This window comes from Rhinolophus hipposideros, assembly GCF_964194185.1.
Source record: "Rhinolophus hipposideros genome assembly, chromosome: 9".
NCBI lineage: Eukaryota > Metazoa > Chordata > Mammalia > Chiroptera > Rhinolophidae > Rhinolophus > Rhinolophus hipposideros.
This window is the reverse complement of record NC_138055.1, coordinates 55,936,047-55,955,772: the sequence shown is the minus strand read 5'-3', so window position 1 is coordinate 55,955,772 and position 19,726 is coordinate 55,936,047. Positions and strand designations below refer to the sequence as shown.

General features: G+C 50.3%; 1 protein-coding gene across 8 annotated transcripts; it reads left to right on the top strand.

The window, feature by feature from the left end:
- Positions 1-355: 355 nt before the first annotated feature.
- On the top strand, positions 356-19,124 carry SMARCC2 (SWI/SNF related BAF chromatin remodeling complex subunit C2). Of its 8 annotated transcripts, none has more exons than XR_013994048.1 (30): positions 356-606; positions 2,646-2,765; positions 3,329-3,414; positions 3,853-3,934; positions 4,035-4,127; positions 4,760-4,829; positions 5,057-5,126; positions 5,856-5,931; positions 6,098-6,229; positions 6,334-6,449; positions 6,807-6,931; positions 7,959-8,018; positions 8,174-8,211; positions 8,485-8,615; positions 8,969-9,040; positions 10,688-10,801; positions 11,285-11,438; positions 12,437-12,556; positions 12,649-12,711; positions 13,022-13,280; positions 13,513-13,674; positions 13,948-14,012; positions 14,245-14,380; positions 14,461-14,627; positions 15,022-15,156; positions 16,118-16,499; positions 16,824-16,907; positions 17,187-17,252; positions 17,807-17,987; positions 18,819-19,124. XR_013994048.1 is itself a non-coding variant. In XM_081060515.1 (30 exons), the coding sequence occupies exons 1-30, from the start codon at positions 496-498 to the stop codon at positions 17,881-17,883; spliced, it is 3,459 nt and encodes a 1,152-aa protein (XP_080916641.1). In that variant the 5' UTR covers positions 408-495; the 3' UTR covers positions 17,884-19,124. The 8 variants fall into 8 exon arrangements, 7 of the variants coding, with proteins under 7 accessions (XP_080916643.1, XP_080916644.1, XP_080916640.1 ...); XM_081060515.1 differs by adding an exon at positions 12,112-12,204 and having other exon boundaries at positions 408-606; positions 17,807-19,124; XM_081060517.1 differs by having other exon boundaries at positions 17,807-19,124.
- Positions 19,125-19,726: the final 602 nt, after the last annotated feature.

Here is a 19,726-nt window from a genome sequence, read left to right as displayed (position 1 = left end):
AGTTGGAAGAAAGGACGAGGACGAAACATCTTGGGGAAAGGGGATTCCTTGGGATTAGGAGGTCCGTGGGGTTAGGAATGTGCAAGGTGACGACCACTTGGAGTTGGGGGTGCCTCAGGCGATGGGCATCCCAATAGGATAGGATAGAGGTGCCACTTGCCGGGCAGAGAGGCAAAAAGGAAGAAGATTACACGTCAGGTCAAGAGCGGTCTCGGGAGAGTGGGCGCCCCCTCCAGGAAGCAGCCACCTCGCCAAGGCTCCCTCCGCCGCCGCTGCCGGGGAGGCCGCCAGGCTCGGTCCCGCGCCCTGCGCGCCGCCGCCGCCGCCCCCTGCCGGCCAGCAGGGGGCGCTGCGCGGGCCGGGGCCGGCCAGGGCGGCGGGAGGCGGCTGCCGTGGCGGCGGGAGGCGGCGGGAGGCGGGCGGAGGAGGAGGTGGAGGAGGCGGGAGCTGAGCTGAGCGGGGCGGGCGGCGGCGGCGGGGCCCGAGCCCGAGAAGATGGCGGTGCGGAAGAAGGACGGCGGCCCCAACGTGAAGTACTACGAGGCCGCGGACACCGTGACCCAGTTCGACAACGTGCGGCTCTGGCTCGGCAAGAACTACAAGAAGGTACGCGGGCAGGCTGCGCAGGGACCGGGGGCGGGACAAAGGGACCGCGGCCCCGCAGCGCCCCGGGATCCTGCCCACCCTCTGGCGGCCCGCGGCCCGCGGCCCCTCCCCCGCGGCCTCGGGAGCAGCCCCCACCGCGCCCTCCGGCCTGCGCCCCTCCTCCAGCCTCTCACCGGCCCCCCTCCGGCCTGGGATTCCGGAGAAACGCTGCGCCCTCTGCCCCTTGTTTTTCTCCACTGCCCCGGCGGGTCTCGGTGCCAGCAGCCCACCCTTCCCTAAGCTGTCGCCTTCCGGGCTTTCCCGGGAGAGATGGCCAGCGGTGGACCCGGTGTCGATCCCCCCCCATCAGCGTGCCCGCCACGGTGCCCGCCACAGCCCCTCACGGAGCCAGGTACCAGCAGGGCTGAGGCCTCCCTGGTGCTTTGTGTACGTTCAGAGAGAGATGATGAAAGCAGGAGGGTTAACAGCCACAGAGCAGGCCCTTGGCTGCTCCATCAGCCTGAAAAAGGCCCCCACCCTGAGATCACCTGTCTACCATTCGTCCCCACCTCCAGCCAAGCGACAAGAAATCCTCTTTGGGAGCCATAGGAGTTTCTTGGCAGCGACCCCTTCTTAAACCATTCCTCAGTTGCACAATGCAGTCTCCCCCACCTGGCCTGAATTGCCTTGGTTTGGGGTTCAGAGGCTAGGGCACTCTTTATACCTCTCGCCCCCCGACACCATAACTGGAGATAATAAGGTAGTGAACAAAGAGTTCAGGAAGCCTTGCCTGTCTTTTACAGAACCTTTTCCCGGTGTTGTCTTTGTCATTAGGCCTTGTTGAAAGGAACGTCTAAACATATGGTTTGTCTCTGGAGATGGTCTGCCTGACTTCCTTCTCACTACCCTGAGAGGGATTCTCTTTCTGGCTTTCCTTCAGCTCCCAGTTCTTCCTGCCCAGCTTTGCAGCCTGTCAGAAGTGTGATGAGTGCTGTAGGAGAATGCGCCGCTGATCTTGGTTATGAGCTCTCAGAGGTCTCTCTGGGTGTCAGGATCCTGACAAATAGCTGCCGGGTCTGTGGCTTGTCTGCACCCCAGTTTGAGGCTCTGGTTCCCAGGCTTCTACCTTTGACCTTTTGGAAGGGAGATCAGTCTAGGGGCTTAGTCTCTGGCCCGCAGGGGAGTGACAGCCTGTGACCTGGTTCAGCTTTCAAGCTCTGAGCTTTGTCGTTTACCTTTTCCTTCAAGGATCTCTTTACACCTTGCACTGAGAGGAGCACTCTTCTCTGTGATTAGGGTTCAGGAAACAGGGTTCAAAAGGCAAAGAGAAAGTTAGCGTCCTGGCTCAGTTTTAAATTAGAAGGCTAGGATGCTAGGTAGCATAATATGGAAATGTTTAAGAGGGCCCAGGGTTACTTGTCTCAGATAAGGTTTCTTCAGAAAAGACAGGTGTTGTCTTGCTCTTTCCCACCAGGCTGAGTAGTAGCCGGTCCTTGCTGTTTAGGGGGACCTGCAAAGACATTTGTGACCTGTTCCTAGCAGAAGCAGAATGCACAAGCTCCCTCTCTGTTTGCCCAAGCTCACTCTCTCAGTCTGTTTTCCCTACCTCATTTCCGTGCACCTTTCTTATTAGGCCACATTACAGGGGGAATTTTGGACTTCCACAATGTTACCCCAAGAAATACACTATTGTCTTGCTTAGAGCCTCAGAGCTATTGCTTTCATTGCCTGTCGAATTTTCAGGATTTTACAACCCTCAGTGCTGTTGGCTAGAGAGTTAGGGTCCTGCAACTCCAATTTCAGGGTGTAGCCAAGGCCCTCCCTTGTCCCCAGCACCCAACACTGGTAGCCTGTGCTGGAGGCAGCAGAATTGTAACTTCCTGGTGAGGGGCGTAGAGGGCCTCCCTTCTACCATTTTCGTTATAGACACTTGACATGTGGGAAAGAAGATACAATTTTCTCTGCCCCAGATGCTTCCAGAGCTCCTGGGAAAGTAATAAGGGAAATGGTGGACAGTTTTTCTGGGATCTATTTTTCTTTTCTTTCCCTTTTTTCCCCAGTATATACAAGCTGAACCACCCACCAACAAGTCTCTGTCTAGCCTGGTTGTACAGTTGCTACAATTTCAGGAAGAAGTTTTTGGCAAACATGTCAGCAACGCACCGTTAACCAAACTGCCGGTGAGTGCAAAAGCAAGGGGGGAGTCCTCCAAACTGGGGAGGGAGTGTTTTGTAAATTTCATGATTTTTTTGATATTTGGGTAAATTTTTTAGCATCTCTATCCTTGGTCAGCGTATTACGGAGCTTGGTCTAGTCCCCAACTTACCACTCCCTTTGTCTTAGTAATACTTTGTGCAACAGATTATCTCAGAGTGTCAGGTCAGTGCATGAAACTATTGTGTTATGGTTAAAAGGATATGAGATTTGAATTTACACAGGCTTGTGTTCAAATCCTGGCTCTGCCAATTGGTGTCACTGTGATCTTGGGTTAAACCTTTTGGGTCTCGGTTCCTTCATCTTTAGATGGGATTAGTATACCTACCTTGTTGTGTTTCTGTAATGGTCAGTGAGGTAACCCAGTAAGTGCTTGGCAGAAGGTGGGGCTGTGTGAACGTTAGTTTCTTTCTCTCCCCTCTTCCAGGCCACATGATACAATGGCACGGGGTTTGTGAAGGGGTTGTTAAGTAACAAGAGAATTTTGGATGTAACTGTCATATACTTCTTCCCTGTCTCAATTTTATAGATCAAATGTTTCCTAGATTTCAAAGCAGGAGGTTCCCTGTGCCACATACTTGCAGCTGCCTACAAATTCAAGAGTGACCAGGGATGGTGAGATGCCCTCTCTCTATGCTTCTTACATTTAGTTTAGAGGGAATTTCCCCCTTTGATTCCTTGGGGTCGTTCTGGGGTGGGAGAGCATAGGTAGACATTCTTATGAGTATCTTATTTTGCTACATCAGTAGGCCTGACTTGCTAGGTCAGAAAAATGGCTTAGAGTCACAGCCAAAATAAGTGTCCAAAGTGAGTGTGAGTGTGAATGTGTGTGTATCAGTGTGTGTATTGTAGAAGAAAAGGTTAGTATCTCAAGCTTTCCTTTGTCCTTTTGAACTGAGTACAAAGTGAGTTGATATCAGTAAACCCTGGTGATTTTTGTCACCAGCTGTGAGCAGGACTGCCTCCTAATTTCCCATGTTAAAAAGTCACATACCCTAACCTTATCCCCAGACCTGAGCTATACCACTCACTAGATTATCACCTCTTCACAAGGCGGCGTTACGACTTCCAGAATCCATCACGCATGGACCGCAACGTGGAAATGTTCATGACTATTGAGAAGTCCTTGGTGCAGGTAACAGTCATGAACCTCAGCCATCCATTTTCCTTCCCTCAGTAGGAATCCAAAACACCCTCTCCCATAATCTCATTCACTCTGTTTCTTCTCCCCACAGAATAATTGCCTGTCTCGACCAAACATTTTTCTGTGCCCAGAAATTGAACCCAAACTGCTAGGAAAATTAAAGGACATTATCAAGAGACACCAGGTGAGTGGGTGAGACAAGAGGTTTTGGAAGCTCCATGACTTTTCCTGATGTTTTCCATTCAATAAGCAGCCCTGAGGTGCCATATTTTCTACTGCAGAGGTAGCTCTACCCCTCTGAAAAATGACTAGACTTGAGCCACTCTTTTGCTTGAGCCACTCTTTTGCTATCGCTCCTCCCATTTCCCAGTCTTCACAGGTTTGGGTCACTGTTCCTAGTCTGCCTTGGCCTGGCAGGATGGGGGGGGGGGCATCTACTTCCACTGAGCTACTAGAGATTGTCTGATTTCAGAAAAATTAAATCTTTGCTCTTTGGAACTCTAGAATAACAAGCAGAGGTCATTGCTCGAGACATACAGGTCAACTTTACATTTCCCATGTGTAGATTATCTATTCAGGGATTATCTGTAGCAATTTTTAATTCTTTAACTTTTCTCCATTATTAGCACAATCCCAGCTATTTCCCTCTGCCATTCAGCTGGTGCGTGCTTAGAGAATACAAACTAACTTTAATATCAGTCTGGGCAAAATATGATTGGGAAGGCAGGTCTGTGGTTAAATCTTATTTTGGTTTATTTACACCCCTGAGTAATTTAGAGGGGACCATATTTACCTGCTTTTTCTTACGACATCCAGGGAACGGTCACTGAGGATAAGAACAACGCCTCCCATGTTGTGTATCCTGTCCCAGGGAACCTGGAAGAAGGTGAGAACTGACTTTTCCTGGCCACTGCAGTGAATGGCTTGGATTAGGAGGTGGAGGGCTAATCCAATGCTGTGCCTGGGCTCCGCTCCTTTCAACCCTGAATCCTCCTACCGCTTTACATTCCTATTTCTGGGTCCCCTGCTGCATGCAACAGGAGTCATACACAGGATTATTTTTTTTTGTACCCCTTCAGCTTATATCTCTCCCTGCTCTGTCTCTATCCCCAGAGGAATGGGTACGACCAGTCATGAAGAGGGATAAGCAGGTTCTTTTGCACTGGGGCTACTATCCTGACAGGTGAGGACGGGTTCCTAGGGCAGGTGCAAGTACAAGAGCCAGAGTGAGAAGCCCTAGAACATTTAGCAAAGCAAGTTATTTGGGGGGTTATTTTTGTTTTTAATTTAATTTTTTATTTTATTATCTTTTGGGGTTATTTTTAGGTTTGTTAATTTGTTCTTCTTCCTATTATGCGAATCCTCTGTCTTGGGGAGGTTTGGGCTTACTGGACGAGGTGTGAAATGGTTATCCCAGTATAATTTTTTTTTTAGCCCAGTATAATTTTTGATAAGTAAATATTAGCAACAATCCAAATGTCTAACAGTAGGAAAATATTTCAGCCAATTTGTATATCTACTCAGTGGGCTATTGTGCTGTCTTTAAACTTACATAAATAACATGGATAATTTGTATATGAATATTAAATTAATATTTTAAAAGTAGGATGTAAAATAACCCCAGTATTATTGCAGTTATGTAAAATCAAAATTATACTGGGAAAAAATATATACTAAATGTCACATGTAGTTGTGTTAGGGTGATTCTTTTCATTCTTTTTTTAGTTTTGAAATGTTTTGTAATTCTTTCTATTACTTTGTAATGAAAAGAATCCCAGTGTTAACTAGAAAAATAATCATGCCAAAAAACAACCATTTACTTTTTGTAAATGGAAAAGGTAAAAGATTTGCACTTTCCTTTTCCACAACTCCATCTCACTGATTCTACTTCCCGCTGAATCTCCCTTGGCAGTTACGACACCTGGATCCCAGCCAGTGAAATTGAAGCGTCTGTGGAAGATGCTCCAACTCCTGAGAAACCCAGGAAGGTGAGCTTTTCTTGTCCTTCCTGTCCCAAGGAGAATGCCAGAACCAGACCACTCTTTGGAGGTGAAACAGAGTTTTCTGTGCCCTTGGACTTTTCTGTTAAGGGTCCGCAGACAGAACTGTGGCTTCCAGGCTTTTCTCCAGCATAGTCTGCCTTTGTCCTTTTAGGTTCATGCAAAGTGGATCCTGGACACAGATACCTTCAATGAATGGATGAATGAGGAAGACTACGAAGTAAATGATGATAAAAACGCTGTCTCCCGCCGAAAGAAGATTTCAGCCAAGACATTGACAGATGAGGTGAAAATTCCTCTTCTTTCTTCCTGCAGCCCTTAGCATGAGTTTCAGAACAAGTCTCACTGGAGATTATTGGCTGACATTTGTCCCAATTCTCCAACCTGCAGGTGAACAGCCCAGATTCAGATCGACGGGACAAGAAGGGAGGGAACTATAAGAAGAGGAAGTGCTCCCCCTCTCCTTCACCAACCCCAGAAGCTAAGAAGAAAAATGCTAAGAAAGGGTATGCCAGCCCCTAACCAGCCTCTACCTTCACCGTTCTCTCCACACCACGCTGAAAGACGGAAGGACAAATAAATCCCTTCCCATATCCACCTAGCCTTGTCCTGTTGGTGTCCTGAGAGGGAGGATGAGGAGGTCTTCTTTAGCTGTCCAGTTGTTAGTTCTAGTCCCAGCCATTAGTAAACTCAAACACAGCTTAATCTCCAAGTGAAAACCCTGGCCACTTCCCATCACTATGAGGTGATTGGTTTCTGTGTTTGCTCAGCTCTGCCCTTGGGATTCTCTCTTGTTTCCTCTTCTCCTTCCAGGGACCCCTTGTCCAAGGATGACTGGGTTTTCTTTTCTTGTTCCTTTCCAGTCCCTCAACACCTTACACCAAGTCCAAGCGTGGCCACAGAGAAGAGGAACAAGAAGACCTGACAAAGGACATGGATGAGCCCTCACCGGTCCCCAATGTAGAAGAGGTGACATTGCCCAAAACAGGTATGGGCCAGGCCTACCTCCTGGGCTCTTCCCCACTCCCTGTCCTGCCCCTGTTCTGTCAAACCCCCTGAGTGGGCTGATTTCCCAGGCCCGACTCCAAGTGTAGAAGCTCTTTCTCTTCAGTTTAGCTGATTATTGAAATTATTGTCATCACCATGGACAGTCCTCTAACTTCACATTCATATTTGGGTTGTGGGCCGCTTTGTACCTGACAGGGGTTGTCTCTAAACTCTTTTTGATTTTGCATCTCTGTCAGTAAAATGTATTTGAACACAAATTATATACATGAACTGTTATACCACTCCTTTAGGAGCAGTATAAAACACATGCAAACATTACTTAAAATTGGGAAAATGTAAAGGATAAGATTAGAAAACAAATAGGTAGAGAAGTTCTGATATTCTCTGCCTATGTTCTAGTGGAGCGTCTTGTGCACTTGAGAAGCCCGCTTTGGAGACCACTGCTCTCCAGTACTGGTTTACAGTCTGTATTCCACAGAGTAGCCCCAAATGTCCAGGAGTGGATTTCAGGAGTGGAGTAAAGGGGGCCGCGGAGAGAGAGGAGTCTGGCTCCCATCCTCTTATCCATCAGAGCAGTTCTTCTCTCTGTGTTTTCTCCTGAGCTTTCATATAAATTCAGTTGAGTGTCCTTTGCTTCCGAAAATATTTAAGATCCAACCACTCTTCTACGGAGTGATTTGGTCAGGCTGTCTCAATCCATTAAGAACTTACAGACACGCAGATGAAGATAAAGGCCTATCAAAGACAAGATGATGTATAAATGTCCATAGGGTAGAAGATGCTTCTTTATAGGAAAAAAGTTAAATCAATTTTTGGTTGGGGAAGGGGGAAAAGGGGCAAGTGAGTTTCAAGCCCTAAAATGATTGTGACTGCAGGAAGTTACTCCATTTTGTGATCAGATGGAGAAAGTTTTTGGAGAAAATGAGATCTCTAGAACTGTTAACAGCGGAGAGGTGAGGGCTTAATTTAGGCAAAACCTGTCTGACAAAATGATTCTCTCCTGGCAGTCAACACGAAGAAGGACTCGGAGTCAGCCCCAGTCAAAGGAGGCACCATGACTGACTTGGGTAAGACGGGGAGCCTCGGGCAAGGCAGTCAGAGCCCCAAGGAGGGGAGGTCAGCCGCCACCTTCCCAGAGCCTGCCGGGGCTTTGCAGAAAGTAGGGCTCTTCTCGGCCCCTTAGGGTGCTCCAGCTTTCTATCTTGCTGTCTCTCTCTTTCAGATGAACAGGAGGATGAAAGCATGGAGACCACGGGCAAGGTGGAGCCAGTTTAGAAAGGCCCTCCCTCTCTATGTGATTCTGACTTGTGATTATAAAGTTCCCTCTTCCCAGAACTTTGCACTGCCTAGACTTTTCCCTCCCTAGACTAATTCTACCTGTAGCTCAAACTGACGCTTTTTGAGTCCTGGGGCCCATAACTGTTCATTCCCACACCCATCTTTAGTGCCCACATTGCTGGGGGGTGGGAGAAGCAGAGGGTCTCTAGGGGCACAGTGAGAATGCTGAGTGTCCAGCAGCATCCGTACTCGTAGGATGAGGATGAGAACAGTACGGGGAACAAGGGGGAGCAGACTAAGAACCCGGACCTGCATGAGGATAACGTGACTGAACAGACCCACCACATCATCATTCCCAGCTATGCGGCCTGGTTTGACTATAACAGGTATTGTTGCTCCAACTTCTCACTGAGTCCTTATCTCCCTGCCTCCTGGGGTCCACGTGTCGTTCCACCTCCTGTCTCCAAAGAAGTTATTTCTTCCTCAGCCAGATGGGCCGAGGTACACTTCAATTTTAGGGGATCCCTGGCAGGAAGTTCTCCACAAGTGTCTAATTCCTTCCTGCTGTCTCCAACTGTTTGCCCTCCCCACCTTCTAGTTTTCTGACTGGGAAACGGAGGTATACAGGGAGTAAGTCGCTTGCTTAAGGTCACAGAGCTAGTAAGTGGTAAAGCTTTTCCTCTCTGGGGCTTCCATCTCTCCACTAGTGCCTTCTGAATCCACTCTGGCTTTCTTGCAGTGTTCATGCCATTGAGCGGAGGGCTCTCCCCGAGTTCTTCAACGGCAAGAACAAGTCCAAGACTCCAGAAATGTAAGGAAATCTCAGTTCACGAGTCCCTTTCTCTCCGTGTCCCCATTCACTCTTCCTGATCCAGCAACATCCAGCTTAGCAAACATTTCTCGAGCTCCTTACATGAGCCAGACACCATGTGAGGCTCACCAAGACGGGATCCCAGCCTAGCACTGTGACTGCGGTGGCTTGCCCTCTAGGATTTTCCCAGTGGTGATAGTAAGCATGCTCTTCTGCACAAAGCAAGTACCTGCTCTAGTCCCTCCATTTCCTTTAACAGGGTACGAAGCCTTTCAATTCATAATTACTGGTGTTGTCCAAAATGCAGATATCCCTAGTATAAGTAATAGCTTTGACTGAAACGTAAGTGACTATTACCACACTGGTCCCTGGGAGTAGGTTTTGATAGAAAAACGAGAGCAGCAATGATGAAGACCCAAGTTTATGACTTAAGGAACAGAGAGGGCTCTCTGAAGAGAAGTGTTACGTAAGGTTGGGGCTCAGAAGTCTTCATCTCCCTTAGTGTTTTGCTTCAGGCCAAACTTGCTTGGCTTTGGATGAGATGTGGCCATCTTCTCTGGTTAGGGATGGCCCAGGATCAGTGCCATGATGAGGTGGTGAGACAGTGCTGAGCCAAGGCCCCCTGAGAACCCAGCGAGCTTGCTGCCAGCTGTTCCTCAGCTTCTCTCTGGGGCCCTGTTCCCTTCCCTCCATGTTTCTTTTCCTGTAGCCTAGTATGCTTCTCTCCTCTTTTTCCTGGGCAAAGCAGTGTGTGTAAAGAAGCCTTGCTCTCTCCAGGGGAAAAGGATGTAGTGACGAGGTGACATGAGTTACCATGATTGATCTGCAGGCAGGGTTGGAACTAGACCTGTTCTGCACTTTTCACTCTTGGTATAAAATAGGAAATGGTGATAATTGTCTTGAGGGTTTACTATCTCTCAGGTGCTAGCCTATGTGTCCTACATACATTGACTAGTTTAATCTCACATCAGCTTTAGAGGTAGGTCCTATTGTCGTCGCCAGTTTTCTGACTGGGAAACGGAGGTATACAGGGAGTAAGTCGCTTGCTTGAGGTCACAGAGCTCGTAAGTGGTAAAGCCGAGATCTGAATCCATTGGTCTGACTCATGGTCTCAAACTTTACACTATACCACACAAAAACTACCATTTTTTGAGTACCTACAACATTCCTGGCATCGCACTAGATCTTCACAGACCTTTGTCGTCCTCAACAGACACTCCATTTTACAGATTAGGAAACCGAGATTCAGAAATGTAAGTAACTTGCCCAAGGCCGTCATGGTAGAACTGGGATTTGAACTTAGATCTTTCCACCTTTAAAACAAACCCTTTATACCATGTCATGCTGACTAGTGGATACATGGATATGGGTGTCCTTTTAACATCTACATTTGGAAATAAGGGCTCCTTTTTTAACCTTTTGATTCCTTGTTTAAAAGTTGGATGAAACATCCCCAAGTATAGCCAAGGACATAATTCATTTAACTAAGAACGCCATCCAGGAAAAGAAGCAAGGTTTGAACCCCTGGCATCTAGTACATAGCAGATCCATATTGTTTATTGAGTCGAATGGTCCACTTTTTTCCTACCATTCAGCCCTCAACAGATACATATTTTTCTACCTCATTGTTCATCTCTTTCTTCTAAGCTACCTGGCTTATCGAAACTTCATGATTGACACTTACCGGCTGAACCCCCAAGAGTACCTCACCTCCACCGCCTGCCGCAGGAATCTGGCGGGTGATGTCTGTGCCATCATGAGGTAGGTCTTGCAGCTGAGAGGAGGGGGGGATGTTGGGATGTCTGCCCACAGATACCGCTTGGCAGAAGTAGAGATGCCAGCAAGGAACACAGGGGAATGAGTAGGAAAAACACCTGTAGAGAAAGGTGAAGTTTGGGTTCAGGGTATGAGTGACGTGAGGAAATGGCAGTGGCACTTCTTAAAGTGTGGAAGAAAGGAGAAAGCACGTCTCTAGATGAAGGATACTGATTCGATTTTACTAACTGTCCAAGAAGAGATACTTGGTAGGTGGGTAGATATGGAGAGATGTCCCAGCTGGGGCTGTACTTGGATGTCACTGGCACGTATGTGGTGGGAGGAGAAGAGATTTCCCAGGGAGTAGAATGAGCAGAGAGAAGAGGGCCTGCGAGAGGTAGCTTCAGGCCTCCACCTCTGCCCCCAGCCCTCCTCCTCACATACCTTTCTGATCATCATGTGACCCTGTCTCGGCTCCTATCCTCACAGAGTCCACGCCTTCCTAGAACAGTGGGGTCTTATTAACTACCAGGTGGATGCTGAGAGCCGGCCAACCCCAATGGGGCCTCCACCCACCTCTCACTTCCACGTCTTGGCGGACACGCCCTCAGGGCTGGTCCCTCTGCAGCCCAAGACCCCACAGGTAGGGTGAGGGGCTGTGGGGACAGGGTGGGGTTGGGTAAAATTGGGCTTCTTTGGACTTTTCTTTTTCTGTTTTTTTAGGGTAATGGTTCAGGAGTGTTTTGAGGCTTTTTCCTTTTCCATGGGATGCAAGGGCGACAGGAATCAGCCCCGGGTGTTTAGCCTCTCTTAGCTTCTGTCCCTAAGACTTCAAGGAATTGCTGAGGAAGAAGAGATGCTCCTTGTCCTCAAGGAGCAGACAGACTAATGTAGGGGATGGAACAGATAGAGAAAAATGGCTTAAAATTACGTTGCATGAAAATTTTTAACTTTGTCATATTTCCAACATTTTTTCATTTTTGCCTCATAATTATTATCACTTCCATTTTTCCACTTCCATTTCATACATTACAAAAATTAAGAGAAAGGTTATGTGGCTTGCCCAAGGTCACTGAGTACTAAATCTAGGATTAGAATCTAAGTGTCCAGCTCCTAAGAGAACCTGTAAAGATATATGTGAATACAAATGGATATCATGCCCACTACAGATCTAATGAATCATTAAGTGAACATGGAACAGTGGCATGAGTACCCCCAGAGCTTGTGGGCCACCCAGCATTTGGTCTTGAGGCCTCTAGGGCCTTGGCCTGGTCATTTCCTGCCCAGCCTCCATGACGCCAAGCTCTGTCCCCCAGGGCCGCCAGGTTGATGCTGATACCAAGGCTGGGCGAAAGGGCAAAGAGCTGGATGACCTGGTGCCAGAGACCGCTAAGGGCAAGCCAGAGCTGGTAGGTGGGGTGTAGACCCCGCTGGGCTTCTTATTTGCCCCTTTATTGGGGGGGCCCTGCCTGGGAAGAAGAGACATGAGAGCAGAGGAGCAACAGCAGTGAGGGAGGAAGTCGCGCCCAGGAGTGTCCCTGTCTTTGGGAAGGAAGCTCCTTCTGTCTGTTTTCTCTTTCTGTCTGCCCCTGGCTCCTGGTGGTCACTTGTACTCACCTCTTTTTTCCCCTCCACAAATAGCAGACCTCTGCTTCACAACAAATGCTCAACTTCCCTGACAAAGGCAAAGAGAAACCAACAGACATGCAGAACTTTGGGCTGCGCACAGACATGTACACAAAGAAGAACGTCCCCTCCAAGGTATGGAGATGTGGGCTGACTCAGGCTAGAGCGCCTTCACTCCTCAGAGGTCACAGGCTCCTCTCTCTGACCCGCCTGTGTTTCCCCTGCAGAGCAAAGCTGCGGCCAGTGCCACTCGAGAGTGGACAGAACAGGAGACTCTGCTACTCCTGGAGGTAACTGGGGCAAGGAAAGGAGAGTTCTTTGAAAACAGAAGTGGCCAGGGTGCCAGACGCACTCGTCAGTGGGGAGAGTGCCTGTCGCACCTGCACCAGGGAACAGCTCCAGGCCATGGATTTGGGCCGTTTCCTTAACTCCATACCCTTTCTTAGTGCTTCTTGGAAGTTCCCTTGGACCCAGCAAGAGTGCACAAATAACCACAACACAGACAGCTTTGAAACCAGCTACTCTTAGTAGAATGGGGGGAGTTGACCTGTAAGGAAAGTGGCTAAATAAGCAAAGTTGTGTCTCCACCACCACCACCAGGCACTGGAAATGTACAAAGATGACTGGAACAAAGTGTCAGAACACGTGGGAAGCCGCACGCAGGACGAGTGCATCTTGCATTTCCTTCGTCTTCCCATTGAAGACCCATACCTGGAGGACTCAGAGGCCTCTCTGGGCCCCCTGGCCTACCAGCCCATCCCCTTCAGTCAGTCAGGCAACCCTGTTATGAGCACTGTTGCCTTCCTGGCTTCTGTTGTCGATCCTCGAGTCGCCTCTGCTGCTGCAAAGTCGGCCTTAGGTAATGTGGAGGGGTCCTGGCCTTCTTATTTTGTGTTTGAAGGGCTAGTTTACTCAGACCTTGAAACCCCCTCAAGTTTGGCTGCCCTACTGACCTTGTCTTCTGCTGGCATCAGCTCAGTTACCTGTCTAGCTCCGCGCTGGTCTAGATGAAGAGATGGGCTTTCACTTGGGGTAGCCAGAACTGCCTCCCTGCCCCCCACTCCCAGCCTCATCCCCTCTGGATCTTGCAGAAGAGTTCTCCAAAATGAAGGAAGAGGTACCCACAGCCTTGGTGGAGGCCCATGTTCGGAAAGTGGAAGAAGCAGCCAAAGTGACAGGCAAGGCTGACCCAGCCTTCGGTCTGGAAAGCAGTGGCATTGCTGGAACCACCTCTGATGAGCCTGAGCGGATTGGTAAGGCCTGGCAAGTGCCTAGATTTCTCCCCTTCCACCAAGAACCAGAGCCACCGGGCCTCCCTGTGCTATCGCTGCCTCAGGTTGGCCTCAGAACACAAGATGAATAGGAGATTGGTGTGGCTTTTTTTCCCTAGGACTTTACCTTAGGGACCATGGCTCCCTGTTGGTCCTCTCACTAAGATTTCAGTCAGGAGAAGGGGCTATGGGAACAGTATTGTAGAGACAGACTCTGTATCAGTCATTTCCCATTTCCTCTTCCCATGGGCCCAGAGGAGAGTGGGACTGACGAGACGCGAGCGGAGGGCCAGGCCACAGAGGAGAAGAAGGAGCCCAAGGTACAGTGAGATTGACCTGGGCTGGGAGGGCGGAGGGCAGGTGTGGCACCATGCTAATGGAGAACTGGCTTCGTCCAGTTCAGGCAGAGGAGGCCTGGGCTTGGGTGGGGGCTTCTCCTGGAGCCAGATGCCCTCCCAAGTAAGAGGTATAAATTCAGTTCCCCGTCTGGTCCCTTTGTGTGAGAAACCACCCACCCTGGTACCCCCTATTTTTCTTTCCCTGGGACTCCAGGAACCCCGAGAAGGAGTTGGGGCTGTAGAGGAAGAAGCAAAGGAGAAGACCAGCGAGGCTCCCAAAAAGGATGAAGAGAAAGGGAAAGAAGGCGACAGCGAGAAGGAGTCAGAGAAGAGCGATGGGGACCCCATAGGTGAGTCTCCCAGCAGGGTGGTTGAAGTCCAGGAGAGAGAAGGAAGGCTGTAGGACTAACAGCCCTGTTCCCTGGCCCAGTTGACACTGAGAAGGAGAAGGAGCCAAAGGAGGGGCAGGAGGAAGTGCTGAAGGAAGTGGTGGAGTCAGAGGGGGAAAGGAAGACCAAGGTGGAGCGGGACATCGGTGAGGGCAATCTCTCCACTGCTGCTGCCGCTGCCCTGGCTGCTGCTGCCGTGAAGGCCAAGGTGAGGGCCAGAGACTCAGAAGACCTCAGGAAGGACATGCCCCCTTTTCTGATCTCATTTTCCCTGGAGGAAGTCCTTCCTTGCTCATCCCTTGAATAATGCTGGCTGTTTCTTTTTTCGTTTGATCCTGAGAGGGAGAGTTGGTCATTGCTGCTCTAAGCTTTTACCATTGGGCCTGTGTTTCACCCTCTGATTATTTGACCTTGTCTTATCCTTTGCCATGCTTTCTTTTTCTTCATGTTCTTTTAAAAATATCAAGCCTGTGCTACTGTCTGGATTGTGCCCACAGCAAGTTCTTTCTTAAAACCTGTCAGCCTCCACCCTACCTTTCTCTGCCCCAGAATGTCTTCAGCTGGGTCCTCCCACTGACACAGTCCCATCTCTCCTTCCCTAGCACTTGGCTGCCGTTGAGGAGAGGAAGATCAAATCTCTGGTGGCCCTGCTGGTGGAGACCCAGATGAAAAAGTTGGAGATCAAACTCCGGCACTTTGAGGAGCTGGAGACGATCATGGACCGGGAGCGAGAAGCAGTGAGTAACATCCCCTAGGGGGTCAGGAGTCCAAGGACCCCGTCTTGATGCTGAGCTGTACCTCAGTTGAGGATGGGGCAGCAGGGAAGTGGGGAGCAGCAGAGCAGAGAGCGTGAGACGGACAGGGCTTCAAAGCAGAGTAGAGCAGCCCAGGCCAGGGCAGGAGGAGCTGGCCCCACGCAGTTCAAGACAAGTGGCCCACAGGTGAAGCGTGGAGACTAAGGTCCCACAGAATGTCAGCTCCTCCATCGGGCAGAGATCCTAGTCGGTGGTTGATTGCTGCATCTCCAGGTCCTTGACCAGTGTTGGCTCATAGTAGACTGTCAATAAATATATGTTGAGTGATTGAACGGGTTTAAGGGATGACAAGAGGGTAGAGGCTTTGGATCTAGGAGGTGAACTTGAAACGAGGATGAGATGAACAAGGAGTGGACCACTTTGAGAAGGTGTAAAAACAAATAGAAGGTGGGGACCTTGACCTCAGAGAACTTATGTTTTAATTGGAGACATCAAAAACAGTTAATGCTTAAAGTATATGACAAATTCAAAGTAAGATATTTCAAATCAAGTATATAAGTTCTGAGGAGATAACAGAATAAGGGGCAAAAGCTCAGGCTAGTGAGTTGATCTGGGTTCGCTTCCTAAGAGAGGTGAGGTTTTAGCCAATTTTTAAGGAAGAAAAGAACATGACAAGAGGACTAGAAGGGTTTTCAAATTAAATTAATGACAAGTTCAAAGCTTTGGAGCTGAAATGAGCAAGAGCTACATTGCAATGAGAGAGAAGCCATGTGCGCAGCCAGAAGATGAGGGGAAGGCGGGGAGGACGAGATGCGCAAGCACGTGATTTGGATTTGATGTGGGGAACCACCAGAATGGGTTTGTCAGAAGACAAAGCAGGGACAAGGCATTTGCCTTCAGGATCTTCTGAACACGGGTAACAGTACTCAATTGGCGCTGGCAGCTGGAGTATCAGAGGCAGCAGCTCCTGGCCGACCGACAAGCCTTCCACATGGAGCAGCTGAAGTATGCAGAGATGAGGGCCCGGCAGCAGCACTTCCAACAAATGCACCAGCAGCAGCAGCAGCCACCGCCAGCCCTGCCCCCAGGCTCCCAGCCTATCCCACCTACAGGCGCTGCTGGGCCACCTACCGTCCACAGCTTGGCGATGGCTCCAGCCTCTGTGGCCCCTGCTCCTGCTGGCAGTGGGGCCCCTCCTGGAAGCTTGGGCCCCTCTGAACAGATTGGGCAGGCAGGGCCAACCGCAGGGCCACAGCAGCAGCAACCAGCCGGAGCCCCCCAGCCTGGGGCAGTCCCACCAGGGGTACCACCCCCTGGACCCCATGGTAAGTGATGGGTTCTGGAACTCTTGCTGCCTAGAGGGTTCCAGGTGCATGTTCCGTCCCCCTTGAACGGGGTACACAATAGGCCTAGAGATGAGGATCAGCCTCCGTTTCTACAGATGGGCCCACCTCTGTTATATCCCTACGCCATTTGGGTCTCCTCCCCAAATCCAGAGCTTTGAAATTTTGTTCCAGGGATTTGCCACTAATTCTAGTTTCAGGAAAAGGAAAGGTGGTGCCCAAGAGTCACTAGATTATCCTCGCTATGAAAGGGAGTTGAAGTGAGATTTTCTGCCTCTAACCTTGATCTTTCCTCTTCATTCCCAGGCCCCTCACCGTTCCCCAACCAACAAACTCCTCCCTCAATGATGCCAGGGGCAGTGCCAGGCAGCGGGCACCCAGGCGTGGCGGGTAATGCTCCTTTGGGTTTGCCTTTTGGCATGCCGCCTCCTCCTCCTCCTCCTGCTCCATCCATCATCCCATTTGGTAGTCTAGCCGACTCCATCAGTATTAACCTTCCCCCTCCTCCTAACCTGCATGGGCATCATCACCATCTCCCATTCGCCCCGGGCACTCTCCCCCCACCTAACCTGCCTGTGTCCATGGCGAACCCTCTACATCCTAACCTGCCGGCGACCACCACCATGCCATCTTCCTTGCCTCTCGGGCCGGGGCTCGGATCCGCCGCAGCCCAGAGCCCTGCCATTGTGGCAGCTGTTCAGGGCAACCTTCTGCCCAGTGCCAGCCCACTGCCAGGTGAGAAGGGTCCTGGAGGGGAGAAGGGAGAGGGAAGAGGGGTCCATATGGAGGGATGGAGGGCAGGTGGGGAAGGGCTTGGGTACAGAGCTCCCATGATCCTTTTTGAGCACTCTGGCAAAATTAGAATATAGGAGGAAAGGCCTCTTTGGCTGTCCCCACCATTCCCCAGCCTGGCAGCTGCCACCCCTGGGATGACGGGGCCTTTCACTGGTGGGTCCTGGAGGAGGCCTGTGGCACAGAGCATCTCAGTTGTAAACTTGAAAAACAGCTACCTGTTTGCATGATGATTGGCACCCTTCCCCTTTGCTTGTCCCCATCACACTCAAATGCCCCATTTAGAGAGTTCCCTTGGGGGCAAGAGGATAATTTGGTGTGTATCAGTTTTCCCAGTGTGAGGTGGGTGAGGGTATTGGGGAAGGTTGTAGGTTGTGGGTACCTCATTCATCTACCCACCCATTGCATGCCGTGCCCGGTTCTGTTTGCCCGTGGTAGCCTGGGTCTGAAGCCCCCTCCTGCTCACCCTCGCTGATTCATCTTCCCTTTCTCCACAGACCCAGGCACCCCTCTGCCTTCAGACCCCACAGCCCCGAGCCCAGGCACAGTGACCCCTGTGCCACCTCCACAGTGAGGAGCCCGCCAGACATCTCCCTCACCCCCCATGGAGATGAAGGTTCCAGGAACAGCCCTCCCCCCACCACTGGGACCCTTCCCCAGCCTGGAGTTCATCACTACGTAAGGAAAGCTCCTCCTGCCCCTCCAAAGCCCCCACCGTGCCTGTCAGGGGTACGCATTTTTCTATCGGATTATTCGAGGACTTCTGTTTCAAAGTGCTCCTGTCTGGGAGAGGATAGGACAGGGATGCCCCCGGCAAAGGAAAGGCTGGGAGGTGTTTATACATGGCTCTGATTAACCACTTCTAAGGGTACAACCCCTCAAACTACTGCATTTCTTATGGGTGAACAAAATGAAGCCCTGCTAAAGGAAGTAGTTTTTTTTTTTTTTAAGCCACATTGGAGCTCCCTCCACCCACTAAAAAAATCCAACTTTTACATTTTTTTTGGAGGGAGATGACAATTTTAGGAAAAGGAAATAAAGGTTCTGGGAAGAGCTCTGGGGATAGAATAGGGTGCAGAACCTGGTTCCTCTAGCCCCTTGCTAGTGAGTCAGCTCAGAACCCCCTCAGACACCCCAGCCCATTTATTCCGACTCATCTCCTTCTGCTTCCTCAGTATTGCTGTTGTAGGCCACCCGCTAGCCAATGACCCCTTTCCCTGATTGTCGATTTCGTTTTTAAGTCACCGGCCTAATTGATGTCAGCATATGTGCATTTGGTGGGGAAACAATTTTTGGGATTCCTGTGCGAGGTAATAAAGGACAGGGCATTCGGGGCTCTTCTTTCTCCTCCCTGGGTTCTATCAGGGGGCTCCTGGAAGACATGGAGAGGGCAGCTAGAAGAGGATGGGAAGTTTTAAAAACCTGAAATTTTCAAAAAGCACTTAAGCACCTCCTTCTTATGACTTGGTGGATCACCCTCACCCCCCAATCTCTTTCCTTTCCCACCAGGACCATCAAAACCTTGACTGGTAGCTAGGGACTCCCTGGGATTTGGAGGCAGGGGAGGCAGGAGTACCCAGCCAAGGGCTGGCAGGCAGCTCAGCGCTGCTCCCCAGTTCCGGTGCCTCTGGTACCAGCTCTTATCCAGGCAGATGTGATTCCAGGCTCTCCACCAATTCCTGGTCCCTCCCACCAGACCCTTCGTTCCTCATGTCCCCATGTCTCTCTTCCTCTGCGTCTTGGCACCTTTCTTCTGTTCAAAAGTTTTCTGTAAATTGTTTTTTTTTTTTATAAATTAATTTGCTTTCAGTTTTATCTTGTGGATGCCTTCTGTGTTCTCTGACCTGGGGCTGGCAGGTAGGGGGATCGGGCTAGGGGCAGCATTCTTGGAGTCCTTCCCAGGGGCATTCACTTGGGCTGGGGAGGCGCCCCCGGACGGCCACCGGTGTGCCCTCTCCAGGCACTGGAGCAGGAGCTGGGCAGAGGCTCTCACAATCTTGGAGGTCTTGTATATTAATCTTTTCAGAAGTAGTGGCTTCATTTCTTCCCTTATTCGGCAGGGAGAAGGCAAGTATCTTACCTACTTCTGTTATTATTGGCCCCTGGCCCTGCTGGGGTGAGAAAGGCTCAAGCAGTGCTAATATGGCCTGGCTTTAGCACTAACAAACACTCCAGGCGTCTCCCACAAAAGGTCTGCAGTGCTTGGGAGGGTGCGGGCTGTGTTTAAGGAGCTAGAGGACTAGGAGAAGGCTCAGCCTGATGTGGGCCGGAACAACGGTGGCCAGCCTTGGTCCCACAGGGATTTACGGCTTTCCTCATCCCCCAGGGGTGGCCTTTGTAGCACCAGTGAATGGGGTCAGCATTTCAGTGAGGCAAAGGTGGCTCCTATAGGCCCTTCCCCAGCCCCAGGTCCACTG